Genomic DNA, 26434 nt, shown 5'->3' with positions numbered 1-26434 from the left:
GACTCCATTAATATTAAAATTGCTTCAGTCTAAGATTTCAAGTCTATACAGCTTTACACAGTGTCAACACAGACTCCTGGTGAAGTCAGATGTTTAAAATGCACAGACTGAAGTGAGTTAGCTCAAATACTCTTCCATCAATTTTTATTGGATGTATGCACACATTTGGTTTTTTTTATATATATAACACAACTATATATATATTCTCTTAGTCTTTTGAATGTGAATGAAATCACTATATATCACTATCCCACTCTGAAGTTCACTTATAAGAGAATTTGACTTTTGATGAAACTGTCAGTTCTGGCCGTAACATCAGTAAGATGAAGCAGCCATCATTAGGAGTCTTGGGTGGAGTTTATCAGCAAAATCTACATCCAAAGACTTAAATACAGACATACAACTTTATTAAGAGCAACAGGGGTGACTTCTTTACTGTTTTTTTATTAGCTTTGATTCTGCAATGGAAGCTTTAAAAATGATTACAAGTGTGGGGGGGATGATAATTTTGCTGTTTACCCCATTAAAATTAAGTGTGCTGAAGTATAGTTTTGTTCTGGACATAGGCATTCAACTCGTTCTCCAAAAGACCTAGAAATCCTTCAGAATTGCACAGACATAGAGTGGTGAGAAAATATGCTTCTCGTCATCAGCTGAATGTGTCTCCCCCCCAAAAAAAATAATAATATATATGGGTGGTGCTGGTAGCTAGCCAAATTTATGCCCACTATCATAAGGCTTACCTTTCTATCATTGGGGGGAGGGGCAACATTTGACCTGACTCTGAATAATGATCCATTCTGATGATGTTCTGTTTGAAATGATCCTAAGTTTGAGATAGGGGTGAGCATTACAAGATGGGCAAATTTGTGTCTAGGACTACTCCTTTTCCCAGCTTGAGTCATGTCAGTATTAACACCTGCACATAGGACAGGGCAGAAGGGACCACAAGTTCATTCTTGTCAACATGAGAACTTGCACAATGATGACTGTGTGTTCCATCTGTTTATTGGCATTGTGAGTTCTGGAAAGGAAGGAAAGAAACCTCCAGTTGCATCCAAAACATGTTTACTTTCAAACCTTCTGAATTTCTAACTATTGCTCTTCCCCAGAAGCACTCTTGAACATCAAATTTCGACTTGGCCTCTGCACACAATTGGAACTTGTTACTAGGGGAAACAAACACACACACACACAAATAGAAAATTTGACATTCAAGGATGCCCTTGAGGAAGTAAGGAAGAATGACTGTTTGAAATGCTTTGGACTTAATAAAATATATATTTTTGTTTGTGTGCACCTGAAGGTTTCCTCTCCTGTCCTGTGAATGGCAACTCCCTGATTTTCTTCTTTGTAACACTTGACAACTGCATGAATCTCAAGTTTTGATGAATTTTAATGGGTTCCTGAATTTCCTCATTTTTTGAAGTGGTGCATCTCAGAGCACACCATTAACATATAGAGTTTAGTGTCACAAGATGAAATGTAGTGGATTGCATCTTAGATTGCTTTAAAATAGGTGGTGGTTGTGTAGATGGCAATCTGAAAGCCACATACCTGGGAGTACCGGTAAGTTCTATTCTGTTCAGCAGTAATTACTTTTGAGTAGGGGTGGGGGAGAAGTTTAATTCAGTTTGCATCTAAAGGTGAATCTATCATGGTCACACTTCTTGGGGAAAAAATGTGGATTAAAATAAAGCTATGCTTGGGAATTCACACTTCTCCAAATTTTGTGATGCAGTTCTCCAACCCAACAATGTTTACAGAAATGCATTTATTAAGGGAAATTGCATATAAAAAGATATTGGTAAAAACAGAAATGAAATGCATTATATTAGGGGAAATTGCTTCAAAAATATGTACATTGGTTAAAACTGTGTACAAAAATATGATTATTTAGAGATAGTCACATTAAACTGTGGCTCCTATTTGGAAGCAGTTGGATGGATCCAGCACCAGTTATATGCAGAGTAGACACATTGAAATTAAGGGACATGACAGAGATCCACTAATTTCAGTTGGTCTGCTTTGAGTAGACCTCAGCTGAACCCTTAGTATGGACCCTTAGTATGATCTGATGCCAATTTTATTTATTTATTTCAAAACAATTATATATCTCCTGACTGCAAAAAAGAAGAAAACAAATATATATATATATATATATGCAGGTTTTGGTGTCTTCGGGTGTCTTCCCGTGTAAGAGTCGGGGTGTCTGTGCGACGTTTCGACGAGGTCTCACTCGTCATCTTCAGGCTGGTGCTTTCGGCTTCTTGTTACTGGAATAGAGCAGAATCTGGTGTTTGAGTTCCTATAAATACTGTTGAGGGGTATGGTGTATAGCCTCCAACGTTCTGGGCAGAGAGGAAGTTCCTAGATTAGTGTGCCTTTTCTTCTTTTGTTCCTTAATTACTTGAGGGATATCTTGAGTGATTTCATGAGTGATATTCTGAATACCACTGGGTGGGTCATTAAGTGTAGATTAGTTGCTAAAGCTTACACGGGAAGACACCCGAAGACACCAAAACCTGCATTCCTGTACCCGTGAAAATCTACGAAAGCAAATATATATATATATATATATATATATATAATAAATATGGTTTAAAACAGCTATTTAAAAGATTCAAATAATAATTGAAATTTAACGATAAGCTAGAAACAGATACCAACCTTTGAAATATCTGGTAGCTAAACAAAAATGTTTTTAGCATGCACTGAAAAGAGTACTTAGTAAAGGGAGTTCAAAAGTGTGATGCTGCCACCCTAAAATATTGATTTCTTACATCTGTGCTCTCCTATAATTTTGCATCACGCTAGTCCTTAATTTCTCCCATTGTGTGATCTATGACTAGTTTATTTTAAGTACCTTGCACATAATAATATTTCAGAGAAGATGCTGCACAATCCAGTGATGTTTACTCAGAAGTAAGTCTCTCCGAGTTCCATGGGACTTACTCCTAGGTAAGTAGGCATAGGATTACAGCCTGATCATTTATGCTGAATTACTTGTGTTTTACTGTTTTTGGTGACCCACGTACATTTGGGGGCAGCTCACTGCTGGTATCTGTTCTCTTTTTTCAGTGTAAGATAATGAAGTTCTGTTTAGGGTCTCAATGAGGATAAAACAGCAGTTTCCTTAGCAATGTGCCAGATACCAAGATTGATACCCAGACTAATCCTAATATAATTCTCTTACTAATACCCAGGAGCTATTCAAGTGCCTTAATACATCAAGATTTAAATGTTTTATAATGCCTATAAACACTCTCAGAATCTAACATAGTTAATACCACGAAGAGTAAAACAAGTGAAAGGTGTTGTAAAAATCAATTTTCTTTGTCCCACCAATGATTTATTTTCTCTGGTGAACAAATTAATTTCACACTAAGAAAAGGATAATGCTGTTTCAGAGTAGCTGTATATTATGCTAAAGTTTAGTGCAATCTCACTCTTGTCTAGCACTGCAGGTGCAATGCAGAGAAATGTAAGCATGCCGAAGTCCAGTTGAAATTGAAATCAATGGGACTTAAAGCAAGAGTGCCTACGGCAGGGAGCAGGAGTGAGGGATGGGAACCACATTCAGAGAGGGGGGGGGAGAGAGATAGACAGACTGTAGTATAATGCCCATGCACAGTGTTTCTCTGGAGAGTGCCCGATATCCAAGGGCTGTGCTGTAAGGATGAGAGAGAAATTCCACTCATCTCACATTTAAAACAAACTTTCCTAATTCACACTTTCCAAAACAAGATGAGAACCGAAAAAGAGTCATCCTCTGAAATTTGCCCTAATCCAAATTTTTCAATGAGTTTTCCAGCTAGTTATTCAGAAAGGCATATACTAAAATGTGCATAAAAAACGAGTCTATTTATGATATAAACATACCAAAAGTGCATTATATTATAATTGCTTGCAAAATATGTATATCAGGCAAAATTGCATACAAATGTGTACAAGGTGCGTGGCCCCAAGTGACTTAATGAGCTTCATGGCCGAGTGGAGATTAGAAGCCTGGTCCTGCAGGTCCTACCTAGTCTGACACTCTAACCACTACACCACACTGACTATTGATGATCAAATGTTTCACATAGTATACACCCCTATTAGAATTCAACACCATTTAGGAACACGGGGAGCTGTTCCAGATAAGCTCTTTGTCTTTCAAGCCCAGTACAGTCTACTTTGCCAGGGTCTCCAGAAGATTAAGTTTCTTCCCATCACCTGACACTGGTTCCTAGAAGGCCCCTTCTGCCTCCAAAACATATGCTCTTCCACTTTATACTCTTTTCCATTTGGATACAAGCTGTCTCAAAATATCCACATCTGTAATAACTGAAAAATATATTCTACTCATAGTGAAAATACTATTCAGATATACAACATTAGATATGTGGAGCACCTTCAGGAAAAAATCCCTAGGGACTAATGGATCAAAAGCAACTTGTTAAATTGACAGGTTTTTAACTGATACTTCCTTCTTCAGGAGTTGGTAGCATTTGACTATATCTGGAAGTCTTCTTGTGTGTCCTCCCAAAAGGCCTGTGACTATTATGGAGAGCCGAAAACTTTACGGTTTCCCCATGGAGGATATAACTTATGAAACTTCTTAACATTCTAATTATCTGTTTCACAAGCTGTATAATACCTAATGTTCTATTCGCAGACAAGCTTATGGAGATTGGTTATACTATTCATGTTGGTACGAGAGAGCTTTTTTTTTTTTTAAAGTAATGGCACAGCAAATGAATCCCCAGGTTGGTTCTCAGAAATGCTAGAATTCTTCAGTGGGAAATGTTTCTGTCTTTTTCTTTTCTTTTCTTTTCTTTTGCTGGGTGTGTGTGTGTGTGTGTGTGTGTGTGAATGAGGCGTGGGAGCCCTGAGATGCATTCCAGAGTGTGAAACAGACTGAATCTAAGCATTTCCCTGCTATACACTGATGATTAAGAAATCAAAGAACTGCAAAGAAATCAAATAAAACGAATGAAGCCGCCCTGCTGAAATACTTCCTCCATCTCATTTGTCAAATTATTGTCTGCCATCTACTGAGTCTATTACTTTGCAGTTATTATGAACATTTTTCATCTAGAAACCTAAGTATATAAACTGGTGTGTTTGCAAGTGAACTGTGAGGGATTTTTTTTTAGGGAGGATGAAAGATTTCTGGGACAGATTTCATGCATTTTAAACTCATGAGTAAAGAGGCAGTTTGGCAATTTGATGAAGTAGCTGCCCAGAGACACATTTCCATATTTATAGAGGACTGTACATATTTAAAATGGGCTACCCTACATCTCTGTATGTCATTGTGTATAGTAATTCAATTTGCATGCATCCTATAGTACAGTCTTTCCAGCTCCCCCAGCTCCCCATACATGGCTTGGGAACTACTTGTCTATACTGCTGTCCAATGCAGTGGTGTTGCATATGAGAACATTACATGAGTCATGCTAATTTCATTGATATTCTGCATGGAATTGCCGTTCCAGTAGGATGGAGGGAGGCTGCTCAGTATTGCACCACAAAGAAGTTTCCAACTCATACTATATCATGGGTATGTGCAATATTTTGTTCATTGTTGTTGTTGTTCAGTGAATTACCCATCCTTCACCAGCAGGTCTCAGGTCAGGATACAACCATTTAAAGTTGAGAATTTAAAGTTGAGAATAAAGTCTGGTCACAGGAATGGGATGGGTCCTGAAAACACACATCTCAGGTTCAAAAAGGCCAGGGGTAGCATTCACCAAAAGCTATAAAGTAAAGTTCCCTCTATGGAGAGGGAATTCCACAACTTAGGGGCTGCCACAGAGAGTGCCCTCTTCCTGGCTGTGACTCCCCCTGATTTCTTTTAGGGAGGTAGACTTAGGGAGGTATGGAAAAGGTTCTGTGTGGGATTGCAGTATAGGCAAGTAATGAGTTGGGCCACATTCAAATGCATAGTCTCCACAAGCTGTATTATGAAGGAGTGCAGCGCTAGGACAGCTGTATTATGTTGAATTCAATATATAAATAAAAGTCATGAATTCCCTTGTCAATTATTATATTATATTATTATATTCAGGTTGTAGCAAATATCAATGCTATTTTTTTAAAAGATGAATTTTCTGCAGAGTAAATTTGCAGTTTGCACTGTCATCAAGATGTGGTTTGGATATGCATTATTTATTTATTTAATTTTTTTGCAACATACTATGGTTTCAGCTTGAAATGCTTCATGGTCTGCCCAATTTGATTCAGAGTCTTGCTTCAGATCCATTCCCCCATCTCCAAATTAATTTTTATGAGTGGACAAAATGGTTTAACTTCTTTCCTCTATGCAGAAGTAGATAGAATTTGCAGACAACGTAACCCTTCAAGAGCGGGATAGGCTTGCCAAATTAAACATAATCCATCAACAAGCTTTTCTGCTGTGCAGCTTTATTTATTTATATGTATAATTTTATTTCTGGACAGAATTTGATGAAATTTAGAGGCATGCAAATCTTTATCATGATTCCCAAGAGAGATTAAAAATCTATTACATGAATTGGACCATAATTGTTCGCATACTTTCCATCAATATAAAGCATACTTATAATTTTTTAAAATACAAATGTGGTAAACATTTCCCTAAAGAATTAGAGGACTTTAAAGCATACACATTTTAATATGGCCTCCAGCATAAAAGATGTGTAAAAAACAGCTTTCTTTTTATAAAATGAGACTACTTTCTCAATTCATTGGCCAGAATATTAACCTCAAATGTGCCAACAAATATTACCAACTTCATGAAACTATTATTAACAATAATAATAAAAAGCTGACAGCATTATAATTGCAAGAGAGAATTCAGCTGCTTTTTAAAAACATTTTTTTACTGCAAAAACACATCATAATGCTCTTAATCATTGGGGAGGAGGTGACAACAGGAGAAAATAATATTTTGATTCTTCACTCTGTTTGACATCATATAAATTTTCTTCTACTGCTTGAATTTTGCTCATGGGTTTCCCAGAGGCATCCGTGTGGCCATTTTGAAAACAGGGCATTGGACTAGATTGCCATTGGCCTGATCCAGCAAGCCCTTCTTATGTTCTTAGCATTCTTTCTCAGATTTCAAAAACGGCTCCCAGATATGCAGTTAGCTGAGGCATAACTTTTTTTTAAAAAAAAAGGAACTTAGGGGAGGACTTATCCCATTACAAAGCAAGAGAAGCTGAAGTAGATGTCTCACAGGATTCCTTCCAACCTTTATCACCAGCTGCTTTTTCACAGCTCTTCATATAGAGGATATGACCATTGTGGAATGAGCACAAGGGGCCTCCCAGTGCAACAGGAATACCTTACCACCACTGTAAGCACTTATTACTTTGCATGCAACTTGGAAATGACTGAATAAGGCTAGCCTATGGATCTTAGACACCACTTTCCACAAATAAACTGTTCAGTTCATAACTCATAACTAAATTGCACAAAAGCTCCCTGACAGCATTTGCTGTCAGACTCTCTCCCTCTCCCTTTAAAATTCATTTGAACTTTGAAATGATCTCCAGCCCTCTCTATTTGAAGCCGAGGTTGCGTAGCACAGTTAATCTGTTACATTCAGTGTCTGTTACATTCCATTTAATGAGCCTCCTTTATTGCTCAGCTGTGATTAGGGAGGGTAAACCCCAAGGATCGCAGCTGCAATGAAGGTGTGATTCACAGTACATCTGGTGAAAGGTACTTATTTTTTTCTCAGGTCCTATTATGAATTTCTGTGACTATCACTGGGCAAGCCTTGACTTAAATTGCTCTCAGCCCTCTTACATATTTTTTTATAATGCCAAAGTTAATTGTTTTTATATTCTCCATTATTTATAAATGTTGAGGCTTAAATAAACCAGCAGAATTTGGAAGTGTAACAATATTTCTTTCACTAGTTTTTTTTTAATACACCTTTATGAATAGGTTAAATGAGATATTTCTGGAATCCATTTCTTCAGAATGAGAAGTGCTATGCAGGTGAAGAGAATAAGAATAGACTGCTGGATCAGGCCAGGATCTAGTCCAGCATCCTGTTCTTACAGTGGCCAACCAGATGCCTGTGGGAAGCCCAAAACCAGAACCTGAGTGCAGGCTTTTTCATCTTTCTGTGGCTAAAGCTTTATTGCTAAACCTCTTTATAAAGCACTTATTCCACAAGATGTTATTCTGCCTCTCTGATCTCCATGTGTTCCCATTCTCTGTGTGAGGAGCCATCTATGTGAGAACCAGTGTGTGATGTAGTGCTTAGAGTGTTGGACTAGGAGCTGAGAGAACAAGGTTCAGAGCCCTACTTGGCCATAAATGCAGCTCACTGGGTGATCTTGGGCCAGTCACTAGCTCTCAGCTTAAGCTACCTCACAGGCTTGTTGTGAGGATTAAATGAGTTGGGGGAGAATTATGTGCACTGCCTTGAGCTCCTTGGAGGAAAAGGTTGGGATATAAATTCAACAAACAAACAAACTATATACATTTTGCAAGGGTGGGGGGCTGGCAGTAAAGCCACGTGTTGGTTTTACCCAATCCTTCCCTCTTTGAAGACTCAAATCTTATATTATCACCAGAAGTATTATGTCAGAGCTTTGATTCTGGAGCAGTGGGGGCATGCTTCCCTAAACTCTGAGTCTGGAATATCTTCAGGGGCGTAGAGAGAGAAAGAGGCCCATATGGTCTCGCATCAGCATTTAAGGGCCAGACATGACTTGGTCAAGGAGGACTCCCCTAGTGCCCAAGGAGACAGGGAAGCCTTAAAAATAACCATGGCCTGCTACACTCATCATAGTAAACCAGTGCATAGATTACAGTGATTGCACAGGGATTTGACTACACCCAATTGCTCCTCCATGGGCTGAAAGCAGCCCTGTTTAGGGAAGTTTTAAGTGTTTGATGTTTTATTGTGTTTTGAATATACTGTTGGAAGCCGCCTAGAGTGGCTGGGGAGGCCTGACCAGATGGGTGGGGTATAAGTAATAAATTATTATTATTATATTATTTTATGGGATGGTAGTTAGAGCACAGTTTGGCTTAGTGTGTCATCCAGACATTTTATCCGAAAATCAAACTTTGGTTCCAGATCATGTTAAGGAGGAAACATTTTAGCCATAATCTGAGGTTTAGATTATATAATATTAACTTCTATCTACTCTATTTATACTGGGACGCGGGTGGCGCTGTGGGTTAAAACACAGAGCCTAGGACATGCCTATCAGAAGGTCGGAGGTTCGAATCCCCGCGACGGGGTGATCTCCCGTTGCTCGGTCCCTGCTCCTGCCAACCTAGCAGTTTGAAAACACATCAAAGTGCAAGTAGATAAATAGGTACCGCTCTGGTGGGAAGGTAAGCAGTGTTTCCGTGTGCTGCTCTGGTTCGCCAGAAGCAGCTTAGTCATTGCTGACCACATGACCCGGAAGCTGTACGCCGGCTCCCTCGGCCAATAAAGTGAGATGAGTGCCACAACCCCAGAGCTGGCCACGACTGGACCTAATAGTCAGGGGTCCCTTTACCTTACTCTATTTATAAATATTGATTTTTATACATAGTAACAAATATATAAAACAACCCTCCCCATAACAGGTATCAGGCTGCACAATAATGGAAATTGTTCTTATTGATACATACAAATTATCCAGGTGTCCAACATATAATGTCCCAGGAACAGCACAAATGTTGTTTAATTCATCAAATACAATCTTCTACAGAGAAGAATTTGGTTCAAGCCGTACTGTTCAGGATAGCCATATCTGCAAAGATGCTTTGGACAAGTTTCATTTGTATATCCAATAAATGGCCACCATATTGTATAAAAATTATCTGGTTCTTCCTGTTCCATTTATCAGTGTTAAGTTAGTAGTAGTAATAGTAGTAGTAGTAGTAGTAGTAGTAGTAATACTTCATTGTAAATGTAAGAACCTGTGCACAATGAAATTAACTGAGCCTCTCTCCCCACCACAGACACTCAATCTCATTGCACTCTGTGTGCTTGTCGCACAACACACCAACCCCGAAAGTCAGTTGCACCATATTATTTTCCATTTCAGCCTAACAGCCCACCTACAGAAACTGTTTTTTAGCCTGTTGGTACAAATGATTATATATTCTCAGTGATAGCCAATTGCTACACATTTTTATAGCGCAAGACATTGTGCTGCTGTCTCCTCCTCAGGAGCCAACATATTTTCATTTTCATGCTAAGCCTTGGTTTGGCTGAGCATGACATGTGAATGTGACCACTGTATCCTCTCCCCTCCAGCTTTGGCCATTGCCCTGTCTCCCACCACCCATACCAACCAACCTTGGTTAACAGGCTTATGATGGATGAGCTCTCTTACCTGAAAAGGCTGGACCTAGAGGTCAGGAAGCTCATTGAAATGGGAATACCATTAGTGTTTTTTAACAGTGCATATTTATTGATTACTCAGAAGTAAGCGGGTAATCTGCTGAGGTGAAAGGATAGAGCAGGGCTGGATCTAGACACATCAAAGAAGCATTTCAGTTAAACGCGTTGTAAATTTAAACAGGGAAAACAGGTAGAGAAAAATGGGACTCCACAGCGCAATCTGGTGGCACAATGTTATATCACACATGCAAGACATATAAATTGCTTTTTCTTTACCCATCTAGCTGAGTCCCAGGATTGCAGCCCTAAGTAAAAAAGAAAAGAAAAGCTGAATATCCAGAGAGCGACAATATTTTGGCCACAAAATGTCTGCCACAAAATCTGGGCTTGTTTTCTCAAAATTTTGATTAAAATGTGCTTCCAAACTATTGCTCTCTATAGCTCAAGTTATGAGAAAATGCTCTTGGAGTACTGTATTGAGCCGGGGGGAACACTATCAGTGCCAACCTCCCCTCCTCACAAGTGTAAACACATGAAAGAGAAATGAGGAGAAAGAGCAATGAAGAGCTCTCCTATCAAGTCATGAAAGGGTGTTTTGATTGTGTAGAAGCAATAAAAATGCTAGCTTGATTAAAAACAGTGATTTCCGCCTAGAAACAACTAATTACATTGATAGCACATTAACAGAATATGTAACATAAGTAGAGGTGCATCAATAAATCAAGTAAAGTAATTATATAAATTGAAGCATCTTGTCTAAAAGTGGGATAACAAGTTGTCAGAAAAGTGTTATTTATTTCATACGAAGCTAATAATGTAAGAGCAAACATCCAGGAAGGTGAAATGTATCAAAATATTAATTATATAGGTTCGTCTTGCTGCTTGTAATAAATGTTCTCTTCCTGCCTTGCATCAAAGGAATTGCTGAAATAAGTTACTGCAGAAAAGTTTGAATTATTTAGAGGTACCCAAGTCAACCACATGTGGAGCTGTCTAGGGACTAATAAATATTTTGATACACAAACAGTGCAGAAGTAAAACTTCTGAAACTTCATAATTCATTTTAAAATGCCAATTTTGCATAATTCGAACAATGTGTTGTTAAGCTTCATGGTCTGGCTACTGGCCTTAGAGTCAAAAAATCTGATAGGAACAAACTGTCACAACAATTAGTTGGGGTTGGCATCTGTCTGTCTTGAGAGACAATAGAGTGTACCTCCGGGGTGTTTGTGTGTGAAGTCAAATTGTTGTGTTATCAGCACTGAAGTGACTTCCCTAGGGCACAATCCTGGGGAGTGTGTATGGAGGTATTGGGCTGCCCAGACGACAAGACCCCCCCTCTTACCTCACTGAAGTGGTCTAAAGGAAAGCAGAGCAATACACTTGGCATGAGCTTGGCTGCAGGAGTTGCTGGAAGGAGGCGTACAGGTTGCCATCCAACTGTCTTAGGGACTCCACTCTGGATTTGTGTAGGGTTTACTCCTTAGCCTTTTCTTCCCCTGAAGATATCCTGCAAGGCAGTGGAATTTTAGGACCAGTGTTTTCCTTCTCCTAGATGGCCTTCCTTCCCAGGTTGGTGATCAATAATATTATTCATAGTGCTGTCTGCCCCCCACCGCCAATCAACCACATTCAGAATGCATGGGGATCCCCTGAATAATTTCACTAGTCTTACCGGAACTCCTGCCATCAGATTTCCTAAATATGTTGCCCAACATGGAACTTGGAGGTTTGCTTCAAATTTCATTTGTTGCAAAATATTTATTCCAATTCTAATTCAACACTTTATATTATATAACAGGTGGGCTACAAACATTCTTTAAAGAAAATTTTGGCTAGTTCAGACATAACAGACTCATTTCAATAAACTGTGATGCATTGGTACAAAAAACAAATCTTGTATCTGTGTGCTCCATCTTTTCTTCTCCCCTGCCTTCCTTTCCTTGTGTGCTCAGTTTCTCAGAGTTTCTCCTCTGAAGTTGCTATTTACATTGGCAGCAATTGGGAATTTCCTTCCAATGGAGGGGCCAATGTTTGCATTTTTTAAAATAAAAATAATAAAATACCATGCACATTAAACACACACTTAGTTTTGCCCTGGGAACGATTTATTTCCTAGCTGGTATTTACCAAAAGTTGGGGTGCCACCAACGTACTGGTGTGCTATACAAGTTGCTCTCTGGGGTCTCTGTGTTTTCTAGGAGTCTACTTGCTTCTGCCCTTTGTCTATATTTGTAAACACAGCAAATATTAGCAATACTTGAACTCTGCAACACTCTCTCATCCAAAAGAATCTTAACTTTGCAGCACTGTCCCTGGTACTGTTTTTCATGCATGGAGAAGTGGAGAGCACCAAGCAGTGCATTTTAAGACGATATCTGAAGCATAGGCCTCAATTTCAAATGTTATGATTTGCTCACTACATATTGTCCAGAAATTTGAAGTACAGGAAGGCAACATACGTTTAGGGGCATCAATTATTTTTAATAAGGTTGGCTTCTTTTTGTTATATGCCTAAGAGTGTTCTTTAAGTAACAATATTTTTGGTGCTAAATATTGCTTGGAAACTGGAGATAGGGATCAGCAGGGAGAAAGGTTCTGAAAAGCATGCACTTTCTGGAATTGTTTTAACAAGTTTGCCCTCAGTTTGAGCTCTGGCTTCAAGAAGCTTTAATATATGGAATGAGTAAAGGAAGTTATTGATCAGTTGTTTGGCAGTGGATCTGATCTTTTTCTAAACCTCTCCATCAAGCAATCTGGGAACAATAGAATTTCTTTTTACAGATGTAAGGAAGGTATTGTTTCATTGATTGCCTTAAAGAAATGGATGAATATGGATTGCAGGGGAAAGTCCTGAAGGGAGAAGCTTAATAACCATTTCCCTTCTGCCTGGGAACATGCTGGATGGTAAAGTCTTTTGTAGAGAGCCAGTGTGGTGTAGTGGTTAAGACCGGTAGACTCGTAATCTGGTGAACTGGGTTTGTGTCTCCACTCCTCCACATGCAGCTGCTGGGTGACCTTGGACTAGTCACACTTCTTTGAAGTCTTTCAGCCTCACTCACCTCACAGAGTGTTTGTTGTGGGGGAGGAAGGGAAAGGAGAATGTTAGCCGCTTTGAGACCCCTTAGGGTAGTGATAAAGCAGGATATCAAATCCAAACTCTTCTTCTTTTGTGGAAGGATTGCATTTCCACTAAAGCACATGCCCATACCACAATTAAGGTTGTTTCTTTGGATTCTTTCATTAAAACAGTTACAACCTATTCTGAGTTCTAAGCAATGGCGGGGGTGGTTCTCTGGAAGTAACATGGGCAAACCCAGACACAGAGGCTACAGAGGCACCATCTAAGGAGCCTGATGGAGGTCAGGCTTCTGAGATGGCTGCTGGAGATCAGGGCACTTCTGTGACTCAAACTGTCAGACAGGAGCCCCTGAAATAAGCTCCTGGGCCACCAGAGCCTCTGGGGCCTCTGGATCCTTGTGGGCAGCTGAATCTGAGGAAACAAATGCCTCCCATCACACTTCACTGGATCTGTGGAGCACAGAGAGCATTAGATGGGAGGCTATAGAATGGAGTACTGTCCACTTGCAAGCCATAGGCTTTAAGGGGGTGGAGCCTAGAAGAGGCTTAAAGTGCCTTAGTATGCTCTTGAGCTTCCTCGGGAAGGTTGCTCACTTGGAGCTATCTATGGTCCTGAAACTTCTGACCAACCTTTCCATAGCTAGCTTTACCTAGCCTCCTGCTTTGCCTCCATGTCTGTGAGATTCAGCGTCAGGCTGGAATACAGTAAAATAGGACGTTGGCTCCAACCCACTATAAAAATTATATGGGCTGTATGCAATTAAGTTCTACTGACACATTGAAATTAATAGACATAAATGTCAGTGGATCTACTCTGAGTAGATCATAAATAGCCACAACTCTGTACTTATGAAGAACCTGCTTCTGATTATGCAAACCTACCAAAGCCATATGATCAGCATTATAGACAGTATGATCTCTGTTCATAGAGCTTCAGCATAATTGTTCTCTGAATGATCACTGCCATATTGAGAACACCGCCTTCTGTTCCAGGCACACACAGATGCAACCAAGCAGTTCATGAAAAGTGAGGGTCCACCTGCTATTATCAGACTGCAGGATAATAATTTCTTCCCTCAGGAGAAGCCATAGCAGAGTGACTAATGAGGATGAAAGAGCTGCTGGATGCTACTTTATGAGATGCAGGAGATTCTGAGGGCCAAGCCAGATGTGACATTAATTGCCTGGATATATCCCAAATGGTGCCAATTCGAAATCCCCTTGAAATGCAAATACCAAAGGTGATTACTGTTGTGACCGTGGCAGGGAGAGAATGAGTTAAAACTTCACCTCTTCTACTGTTCTGTTTCCCCATGGTGTTGCTTACGGAACAACAACACAACATTCATGTTAATTGCATTTGTGTAATTAGCATTGTGTTAGGAGACCAGAAATAAAGAGGCAAGACACAAGGTATGGGATATAACTAGGGCCACTTTATGAACAACAGCAGTGACCAGAGGAGAAATGACAGCTGGGAGGAGCGCAGAAATAAAAAACGCCATAGTACACCTGCATCAACACGGTCAGACACCTTCATCTGCCCCAGCTGCACAAAACATGTCTCTCCCTTATCAGTCTCTGTAGTCACAGCTGGAGCTGTAACTCGAACAGTTTGCCCCTGAAGGCACACACTTCCATTGTCTCCTGAGACAGACAGATGCCAACAGTTGGGTGGTATGAGCTGTTCAGGGGAAAAAGACCCAAACTGGGTGAACCCTACCCCACATGGGTGAAATGTGGTGCTAATCCCACTTCTTTCTCCCTGTCATACCCATTCATATGAGGAGGCACCTCTTCCTGATTCATGCATCCTTAGAGTGAGGGTTAACCTCAGAAGTTATCTATACCCTGCTCCATCGTTCCCACAGCCATGTGTCACTGTTCCCACAGTCTCTGGAGTTACTGTTTACCTGGAAAGTGCCTCAGGGTATTCACAACTTGTACCAACTTCTTCTATTTCCTATACACAGCTGCCAAGGGTCCAGATAAAACCAATCAACTTCATTATCCAGCTCTCACCTCAAATTGCACTTCTCTAGCACTGCAGTACGGACTTAGTGGAAAAATCCCTGCCCACCAACCATCCACGGGAGAAGACAACTTCTTGCTATGCCCCAACTGTGGCAACCAGCTAAGTCACACTGCATAGCAGGATATTGAGCTGGGCACCACACCTTTTGAAGAAGGAAGAGGGAGGAAACAGGCAGAAGGTTTTATATATCCTCCACCTGTTCTTCCCCAGCCCTGGAGCATGCTCAGGAACTGCACCAGAAGTGGCTTGTTGTTTGGCTTCCAGCCCTGCCTCCTAGTGTGCTCCAACCCATACATCTTTGGTACTATGTCTAGCATGAGATATAATAAGCCAAAAGGACCCAGAACCCCACACATACCTCTTTTATCAGAGGAGATATGGTGAGTTCCTTTTTCCTAGTTCTGATGTTTAGACACTTGTATCATCTGAAATAATACCTGTCCATTCATTGGGGACATTTTACTCAAGGCACCACATCCTACAGAATGTCATAGAGCAGTAAGACAAAAATGGGCATTTTCTACCATTGCCCTTGCACTCTGGAATACTTTTCCTTCTGGTGCTTCAAATGCCTTGTATTTCCCTGCCTGACCTATAGGACAGGGCACCATTATTACAGAAGTCCTGTTTTTATAATACTGTTCTGCTGGGTTTTGTGTTGTATCTCCTATTTCTATTACAGCATTGTATTGTTTCTGTGTTGCATTTTTGCACATCACTTACACATGTTTAAAGAGTAAGAACAGATAGAGTAAAATACTAACCCACACTCTGGGCAGCGACAGACTTACATTTTGATTAGTAAAGCTAGGCAGCAGTATAAGTTGCTCATGGATTTTTACCTCTGCAGATCATTAATGCAATGTGGTTAGCCTTACTTCAAACCACTTCCCTGTGTCTCCTCTCCTTATTTCTGGTTATCTGGTTGCAAGTGCTGTAGGAAAACACTGTTGTTGCTGCTGCTTCTGCTGTTGTTTTCTAAAGTGGATTACTTTAGAGTACAGTTTAGCATGCTGTGGTTAAACAGAAGGGGTGATTTGCCTTAATGTTCCTTTATGGGACAAGTGCTAAATTATGAAGCAGAAAAATAGAATGTTCTCAGCAGTGTAAATAAAACAGTAATCAGAGGAAGTAAATCATAGTCTTTTTCTTCCCGCACCCTTCTCCCTACCTCAGTCCAGTCTATGCTTTTGTGCATTGTTGGGTTATTAATCTTGATAATAGAAATGGGAAAAACGTTGTGCTGAAAAATAGGAGTTGATATAAAACGCTGATGAATGAGCAAAACAATTGTGACTTCCTAATGCTTATCTTCACCATATTCTGACACATAATGGTGCTAAATTGAATGCTGGTTCAAAAGTAATAGTTCTATTCTTCAAAGTATTTTATTTTTGCAATTGTGTATGTACAGGCACAGCAGTTCTGGGTGATCATAGTACTGATTAAAATTTCAAGACCAGAAAATGGAACCCCTAAAATATTTGAATAATTTAATCACATTAATACCTCTATTGACCTCTGTGGGATTTACTGACAAGAGAGGAAGCTAGACAGATTGTTTCACTCGTTCTTATTCTACTCGGTGGTAAGATATCCCGAGGTAACTCAACTGTGGTGGTTTCTTTGAGAGGATAATGTACTGGAGGTTTTCGTTCATTTATTTGTTTTTCTCTTTAGTGCTTTTGGAACATGCTTCTCATTTTAAAACATGCAGGTTGAGCAGGAGGAATGCAAGGGGCTGCAGAGCTGCAGTTCCAACCCTAAAAGTAACAGAACACCCTTCCAGCCCCACTGCCTGCAATTCTGATGTTTTACTAAATGTGGAACTGCTACACATCACTCAGTGAGGTGGGAAATTTATTGTCCAACTTCCTTCCTCTTCAAAAACAAACAAAAAACAAAACAAAAACCTACAGACTGAGAGCATCAGGCTCACCACATTTGATTCCAGAGAAAAAGTGGACAGGCAGCCTATTAGACCAGAACTTAATATCTGTCTAAAAACCACACACCCCAGAATGTAGTGAGTGAGCTAAGCCCCTTGTGCCCTCCTTGCAGTATATCACTATATTGTTCTCTGATTTTGTGTGGGGAAAGAAGAAAACAAGTTTCGCTGGGCACATATTTATACCTATCTGTCTTGATTTCCCACCAGTTGAAGGGTGAAAGGTGAATGTGCAGGCTTGGTCCACTGGAGGAGTTGTGGCGAGCTTTGTGTTTTGTGTGACACTAGGCATAGTGGTGGTTGATGTCTAGTGAGCCTGGAAGGGTAGAAGGCATGGATCCCAACAGCAAATGGAACCAGGGCCAATAACAGGCAAATACAACTAATTGTGGGTTTGCCCACATCTTCCTCTATACTGGGTTCTACCAAGGCAATGCTGTGAATCAGCTGACAGGCAGTGCCACTCCCTGGACTGGTTATACGTAAGACAACAGGCAGGTGTGTGTAGGGGGGCTGTCTGAAGACACAGTGAACTTGGTTGGGCAGTGCCCCATTTGTTCTAATGAAACAGCTTTCCACTGGGAGGTGATATGTCTGCTATGTTTAACTTGCAGCAGTTCATTCACTTGATGTTGCAGCATCAATCAATAAGCGTCCATCCATATGCTAAATCTAAGCTGTTTGAAAAGCCTGGTATTTCCTTTACTCTTGTTTTGTTGCATTTCACCACATGAATTGGCTGTGCATTTATGAGAGGGAAACTGGAAGCAACAACACATAACTTCAGCATTTTATTTTATTTTATTTTATTTTAGTAGTTTCGGCATGGAATGTTTGGATTGAGAAGATTCTGTAATGAAAGAGAAAATGCCACCTTGGAATTTGTTAACCAGTTTCAGAGTGCATGTGGACAGGGATTGGAATTATAATGAAGAGTGTTGAGGCATCCTCGTATCTGAGACTCAGATTTCTGCTACATCTCCCCCCACTTTCAATTCCAAACCCTCCCATTTCCCCTTGTTCATTTGACCCGCCGTTTCTGAGGATTTCATTTTAGTACATTGGAGAGCATCTCCTTTTGACAGACAGTGCAAATTAAGAGATATGGGTAAGGCTCGGGAAGCTGGATGCCTGAATATGCCCCCTGGGTTTTCATTTGCAGTTAGGGGCTGATATAGACACAATTACTGCAGACAGAAACCCAGAGGTTAGTGGCAGGGAACACGTGGCAGTCTTAGCTTGTGCCAAGCTGTAATTGGGAAGATTATTTTTAATCAGAACTTATTCTACAGCCCAAACATTAGAAATCTCTTGTAAGGCTGACAGGAAATTAAACGGAGGCCAAACAAAAACAGGAACAATGACAAAAGGGAGAGCAAGCCTCAAAACAGGAGTAATAATCCAAGTTGTCTAATTATAGCCCTGCTCATAGTTCAAAAGCTTTCTTTTCTTTTTGGCTTTCCTATAAAGCAAAGATAATCTGGCTTTCAGTTGGTGATAACTTTATCTAATTGGAGCTGGAAATTTAAATGACCAGCAATTCTCTATGTAGGTCTATTTATAACTTGACTGTTTTGCTTTGTTTTTGTTTTTTAAAATGGATTAAATGTGTGATTTGATTTTGTGAGTGGGTTCGCGTTTGATGTTTGGTTGACAGTAATCTCCTGCATGTGTCATCATTGCTCTTGATCCAAATTACTACTCAAGTCGGATTTCAGTTTTCTGTTTTTTTTTCAGAATGTGTGCATTTAGCCTTCGGAAAGATCCACAACATACATTTAACATACATTCAATGTGCCTTCAAACCACATGACTTTCCCTGAAGAATCCTGAGAATTATACTTTCGCCCTTACAGTGCTACAGTTACAGCACCCCTAACTACCGTTCCTAGAATTCTGAGGGAAACTATGTGCTTTAAATGTGCACTGAATCGTCCTCAAATTTATGGTGTGCATCTGTATATTGTAAGGGGGGAATAGATGACTTTTATGGCACTCTGAACAATCCTGCACCCCACTTTTTTTCAAACTTATGCTTATACAATGGATAAAAATATATACCACTACGCTCTCCCAGCAATGGTGAGTGATAGAGAGAAGAAACTCACACAAAGCTGGGTTTCTACTCTCTTAATCTTGCATTATAATGCAATGCTGAAGGGTTCTGGAGAGGGGAGAAAAGCAGAAAAGTTCAAATTATTCATCAGCAGTTTTGCATTTTCACTGTGATGGTTTCGATCTGTTGGCTAGTCATTAAGATGGATGCTGTGTAATCTTGCTCAGGGAAGAAGTGAGGAAACTTGTAAAACCATCCATTAGACCGTACAGTTATTGGGATATAAATACTTTTCTGTGCTTGATCAGATATTACCTTTCCTCTCCCCCTGAGATTCTTCCTGAGAACCTGAAAACCCTGAAGTTAATTGACTGCACAATTGTATGTTTGCCATTCAAATATTCATGGGATATTCTCCTTCAGGCATTCGCCTCTTGGAAGAGAATGAGAAGGGAATACATGAGCCTCGATCTTTCTCTCTTCTCCAAGGGAAAGGTCATTCATACATACCTACACCAATCTTTTAATCACAGAAACCACTTCATAGTCAGAACATAGCTCATCCTATCCAGTATCCCACTAGCAGGACCTGAGCACATGTGTACACTTTGCATGCTTCTGATTTGCACCAACTGATGTTCAGAGGCCTCTGATACTGGAGGTAGCACACAGCCTTAATGAATTTATCTCATCCTCTTTTAATGCCATCCCAGTTGGTGGCAATCACTAAATATTTGTAGGAGTAAATTCCATAGAGTAACTATTTGCTGTGTGAATATATACTTCTTTTTGCCTCTCCTAATTCTTTGTACTCTTAGGGTTAGGATAAAATGTGGAGGATGGTGCAGCAAGAACATAGTGTGATGGGTTTTGTGTTTGTTTTTATTTTCAGGAAGCTACACAGAAGCCTCATGTAAGTGGAGCCTACAGTTTTCTAGAGCGGAGCATTCATTCTGTAAGTGCAACTCTCTCTGGTTTCTTTTCTATGTTGATGGAATGCATAGTTCTCAAGCCCTCACCCCAGCTTGATTTGCATCTTCAGCTGCACAAAATGGAAAGATTGTTGTGTTCTGTTGAATATGAGTCTGTGATTAAAAGTTTGTTGTGAGAACCCTGTAGTTGAGGAGTTGGAAAGAGGGAAAGGAAGGAGACAGTTGAGTGTGGGGGATGCTGATAATGTGATTAATAGATATCTCCTTAAGCAGTATTTGAATCTGTTCCTTGTGGACAAATGAGTAAATCACAATTAAAATGGTCTATAATGAAACAGAAATCTGAATTACTTAATGGGTCATGTGTGGATTTCTCATTTCCTCATAGTTGTGTGTTTGTGTATACTGAAAACAGTAGAAAATAATATTTTTGATGTTCCCTGAAAGATTAGCCAATATTCTCAGTCCTCTAGATCTTTTGGATTAATATAATGAATAAATTTACTGACATTTTTGAATAATTACAGCTTACATTTTTTGTTAATTTTCTCACTTAAAAACAAAAACAAAAGATTAGATGTGACAACGTCGTTTTGGATTAATCTGTTTTCCCCATACTTTTCCAAAGTGTCCTATTTTGCTTTTAGCATTGTAAGCTGGTAACATTCAGTGAACCATGCCTGTTCTTAGTTTGATCCACCAGTGTGTATTTATATCATAAAGGACTTGAATGGGTTGCAGTAAGGAAAGTAATCATCCATGAACACACATCCTGAGCATAGAAATACAGTTGTACCTAAGTTTTGTAATTAATTCATACCTTATTCTCTCCTAAATAAAACTGCAGTCTGTCTGAAGCACAAAATGTAGGATCATTGTTGACTTAGATCCAACATAATATGGAGCCTCACACTATCACATACTATCACATGCCATTCCACATTCATTGATGGGTTTTGAGGACTGAAGCTGAGGGGTTGGGAAGGGACCAGGAAAGTGCTGTTGTATACACACTAGTTGGACCCTAGTTGGGATCATTAACTCCCATCGAACAATAGTGTTGTCTGGAAAATGAGGCATTTCTGAGTAGATATTGTCTCGCTCCATAGAAATTAGACATACTCAAGGTTTTTACACTTCATTCATAGAACCATTTGCATGCTACTTTGTCTGCTGATGAACCATAGCACATTTCCTACAAGGTTTCTGGATATTGCAGAAGATTTGGGAGGGTGTTCCATGATGCACCCAGTTCATGTTGCTTGTGGGTCCAGCTTGTTTGGCAGTGCTGGATTAAACAACAGGCAGACCAAATGCATGCTTAGAGCACCAACAAAGTGGGGGGGGGGAGAGAGAAAGAGACAGAGAGGGAGAGAGAATTGGAAATAATTTGACATTTGCTATTTCACAAAACCACTGAAGTAGTCATAATGGGGAAAGTCAGAATTCTTAGACTTCCTTACACTCCAGTGCACACTTTTCCTCAATTTTTCTGTTCTTTTTATTTAGATCCTTTAGATCTATCCAATTACCGCCCGGTTTCGAATCTTCCGTTCCTGGGTAAGGTGATTGAGAGAGCGGTTGCTGAACAGCTTGGTGGGTTTCTGGATGAAACATTGGCTCTGGATCCATTCCAGTCCGGCTTCCGCGCTGGTCATGGGACCGAGACGGCTCTGGTCGCCCTAACAGATGACCTTCGTAGACAGCTGGATCGAGGCGGGTCGGGGCTGCTGATTCTTCTAGATCTATCAGCAGCTTTCGACATGGTCGATCACGAACTTTTGGACCACCGCCTTACCGACGTGGGGATCCAGGGCACAGTCCTTCAATGGCTGCGCTCGTTTCTCTCTGGTCGGGGACAGAGGGTGGCGCTTGGGGGGGAATTGTCATCGCGCCACTCCTTGGTGTGTGGAGTACCTCAGGGCGCGATACTCTCCCCGATGCTTTTCAACATCTTTATGCGCCCCCTCGCCCAGCTTGTTCGGAGTTTTGGGCTGGGTTGTCATCAGTATGCCGATGACACCCAACTCTATCTGTTGATGGATGGCCATCCTGACTCGGCCCCAGACACACTGACCAGATGTTTGGAAGCTGTGGCTGGATGGTTACGTGGGAGCCGGTTGAAGCTAAATCCTTCGAAGACAGAGGTCCTGTGGCTGGGACGGGGCGATATGGGATTGGGGGGGCAACTCCCATCTCTTGCGGGGGCGCAATTAGTGCCAGCACCGTCCGTTAAGAGTTTGGGTGTAATCTTCGACACCTCCCTTTCCATGGAGGCGCAGATTGCAGCTATAACAAAGGCGGCATTTTTCCATCTCCGCCAAGCTAAGCAGTTGGCTCCTTACCTCTCTCGCCCTGACCTAGCCACTGTGATCCACGCGACGGTCACCTCCAGACTGGATTATTGTAACTCGCTCTACGTGGGGCTGCCCTTGAGACTGACCCAGAAACTCCAGCGGGTGCAGAATGCTGCAGCGAGACTCCTTACGAGGTCTTCGCTGCGAGATCACATTCACCCGGTGCTATACCAGCTGCACTGGCTCCCGGTGGAGTACAGGATCAGGTTTAAGGTGCTGGTTTTAACCTTTAAAGCCCTATATGGCCTAGGACCCTCGTACCTACGGGACCGCCTCTCCTGGTATGCCCCACAGAGAAACCTACGGTCTTCAAATAAAAACATCTTGAAGGTCCCAGGCCACAGAGAAGTTAGGCTGGCCTCAACTAGAGCCAGGGCTTTTTCGGCTGTGGCTCCGATCTGGTGGAACACTCTGTCACAAGAGACCAGGGCCCTGCGGGACTTGACATCCTTCCGCAGGGCCTGCAAGACAGAGCTGTTCCACCAGGCCTTTGGCCAGGGCACAGCCTAACTCCCTCCCTCGGCAATCTTCGCAGAGCTCTGGCCCAATGGTTGCTAGTGGCTTGAATTAATTAATTTTTATAATGAATGATTTTAGAATGTTGTTTATGTTGTACTTTTGTACTGTTTTATTGTTGTTAGCCGCCCTGAGCCCGGCTTCGGCTGGGGAGGGCGGGATATAAATAAAATTTATTATTATTATTATTATTATTGTCACCAACTAAACCAGAGGGTGTCCTACTAGTATAAATCAAAATAATGTGAGGAAGTAGACCCTGTTGTGTGTTGCACATGACATCTATGCATGCACATTTCAGCATACATGTAAGTTTTATGTTATTTCAGTCTATATATATATATATATATATATATATTTGCTTTCGTAGATTTTCACGGGTATAGGAATGCAGGTTTTGGTGTCTTCGGGTGTCTTCCCGTGTAAGAGTCGGGGTGTCTGGGCGACGTTTCGACGAGGTCTCACTCGTCATCTTCAGGCTGGTGCTTTCGGCTTCTTGTTACTGGAACAGAGCCAGTGCTCTGTTCCAGTAACAAGAAGCCGAAAGCACCAGCCTGAAGATGACGAGTGAGACCTCGTCGAAACGTCGCCCAGACACCCCGACTCTTACACGGGAAGACACCCGAAGACACCAAAACCTGCATATATATATATATATATATATGGATTAATATTGTTTTTATTTTGAATGGGGGCAGCATAATATTGTCAGTGCTTAGGGCCTCTAAAAGTGTCAATCTGGCCCTGTCCTTTGGCTTTTCTGTTTCATCGTGTGGACTGAGAGTGTGCCCTGGAAGAATGTACAGTGGTACCTCAGGTTACATATGCTTCAGGTTACATACGCTTCAGGTTACAGACTCCGCTAACCCAGAAATATTACCTCAGGTTAAGAACTTTGCTTCAGGATGAGAACAGAAATTGTGCAGTGGCGGCGCAGCGGCAGCAGGAGGCCCCATTAGCTAAAGTGGTGCTTCAGGTTAAGAACAGTTTCAGGTTAAGAACATACCTCCAGAACGAATTAAGTTCTTAATCCAAGGTACCACTGTAGTCAACATTCCCCTGTTGTCTACATGTTGAAGGGGGAAATTTGGGACTAGTAGGCAAGCTTCCCTATAGTTACCCAGTTTTCTCCTTGAGGAATAAGCCTCTGAGAAAGCCCAGGGTTTCCCTAGAATACAGTCTGAAAACCACAGAGGGATGCAAATGTACCGTATTTTTCGCTCTATAACACGCACCCAACCATAACACGCACGTAGTTTTTAGAGGAGGAAAACAAGAAAAAAAATATTCTAAATGAAACAGTGGATGTATGATTTTTGTGGTTCATGCTGTGGCCACAGACATGTGATCTGACAGTGAGTTTGGAGTAGCCCAATGCAAAAATCCTGAGGATCCATGTGGATCCATGCTTTGTAACCACGTTTTTGCACCACTGTGACCCTAGGCAACAGTGGGTGCGTGATTTTTTTGGTGCAGGCTGTAGCCATGGACATGCTATGTTATCTAATGGTGAATTTGGGGTGACCCAGTGCAAAGATCCTGTGGATCCATGCTTTGTAACCACGTTTTTGCACCATTGCAGCCCCAGGCAACAGTGGGTGCGTGATTTTTTTGGTACAGACTGTAGCCATGGACATGTAATGTGATCTGATGGTGAATTTGGGGTGACCCAATGCAAAAATCCTGAGGATCCATGTGGATCCGTGCTTTGTCACCACGTTTTAAATGGGGAGGGAAGGAAAGCAAAAGTCCCCCCCCCCAAGCCAGACAGGATATACGAAGTATGATTTCTTTTTTATTTACGGTATTTTTTTTTTTTTTTGCCACCTCTGTCACTGCAACCTTTGCTCTGTGCTTGCACCCTTTTGGGCAATAGGGCATGTAACACACTTTTTTTCATCTGCCAAGATAGTTGATATACAGCATATAAATCCAGAGATTTCCATGTCTCACTCTGCAATCCAGCCTGCTGTTACTTACGAGCAGGGAAGCAGGGTTTCTCTTCCAAACAAGCATACTGTCTCCCTCCAGCAGTACATTGCTTGGAGAAGCTGTAATTTGGAGGGGGCCTGGGGGCAGGGCTCTCTGCTTTTGGAAAAGAAATGAGAAACCTACCATTGTAAAGCAAAAGTCGTTCCCCCCACCACCACCCAAGCCAGCCCTCTCTCTCTCTCTCTCTCTCTCTCTCTTGCATGCTTTTCAGCTGCCTGCGAGTCCCTAGAGCACGGAGAGGAGGAAGTGGTGGGCTGGAGCCTGCACGCAGTGTGACTAGGGAAGATTAGAAGGAAGGACGCGATCCTTTCCTTAACCCTCTGCTTGCCAGGAGGACAGGGGATTCCCTGCTCTTTGTTGAGTTTGAGCAAACGCAGCAACAGAAGCAGGCGGGCAGTAAGACCCTGAGGCAGAATGCAGGAAAGCTTCTGCCTTCCCTCTTCCCTCCGCCTGCCCGCCCGATCTTATTTTTGCCTATTTTGCCCCTGCGCTCCGTGAGTCAGCTCCAGGGACCACATATTCGCTCAATAACACGCACAGACATTTCACCTTACTTTTTAGGACAAAAAATCTGCGTGTTATAGAGCGAAATTTACGGTAATTTACAAGGGGAAAGTGCTTATGTATCTAATAACTCTCCTCTTTGCCACAAGGGGGTGGGGAAGTTAGAACGTTGCATTTCAAGGAAAGGTGTTTTGGCTATACTTCCAAGTAGCAGCTATTCATCCTGAGCATGCTTTACAAATCTGTTCCTTTCATTGCTAAATGTGCCTGTTACTCTTTAGTTTTTCATCTCTGCCACAAGCGGTCCCATCTGTCATGGAGCAGCATTGTGGCAGTTAGCAGCATTTGACACAGTTGACATGTTGGGGGGAAATGGTGAAAAAGAAATTGTGTCACCACAGCACAGCAAGGCAGAGGTGGTGGAGGGATTTCCAACTTATGGGAGGTGGCAGTTCCTGGGCTAATTAGGGGGGCATTGTTAGGAAGCCAAACAATTTGTGCATGATTAATATATTTCAATATCTGCACACGCAGACTAAGGTGGGGAGAAGAAGCCTTGTAGAAACAAGCCTATAGATTTGCATCACATAAAGGAAACAATAATGATACTTTTGGATTTGGGGAAAATGTTTGAATGTTGCCAAATTCCTTAGTGCCTAATTGCTGCCAGTATTTCCCCC

General features: G+C 41.3%; 1 protein-coding gene across 18 annotated transcripts in view; it reads left to right on the top strand.

The window, feature by feature from the left end:
- RBFOX1 (RNA binding fox-1 homolog 1) overlaps positions 1-26434 on the top strand; it is a 1477709-nt gene that overhangs the window by 594241 nt on the left and 857034 nt on the right. For 17 of the 18 annotated variants that reach the window (XM_082199142.1, XM_082199117.1, XM_082199122.1 and 14 more), the window contains one exon: positions 20346-20408. The exons of the other annotated variant lie outside the window; for it this stretch is intronic. In XM_082199142.1, coding sequence (XP_082055268.1) covers positions 20346-20408 — 63 coding nt within the window. The remainder of the gene's footprint in view (positions 1-20345; positions 20409-26434) is intronic. 18 annotated transcript variants of the gene reach the window in all.

The sequence above is a fragment of the Podarcis vaucheri genome (assembly GCF_965113315.1).
Source record: "Podarcis vaucheri genome assembly, chromosome: 14".
NCBI lineage: Eukaryota > Metazoa > Chordata > Lepidosauria > Squamata > Lacertidae > Podarcis > Podarcis vaucheri.
The sequence above is the reverse complement of the archived record's forward strand: the minus strand, read 5'-3'. Positions and strand labels throughout refer to the sequence as shown.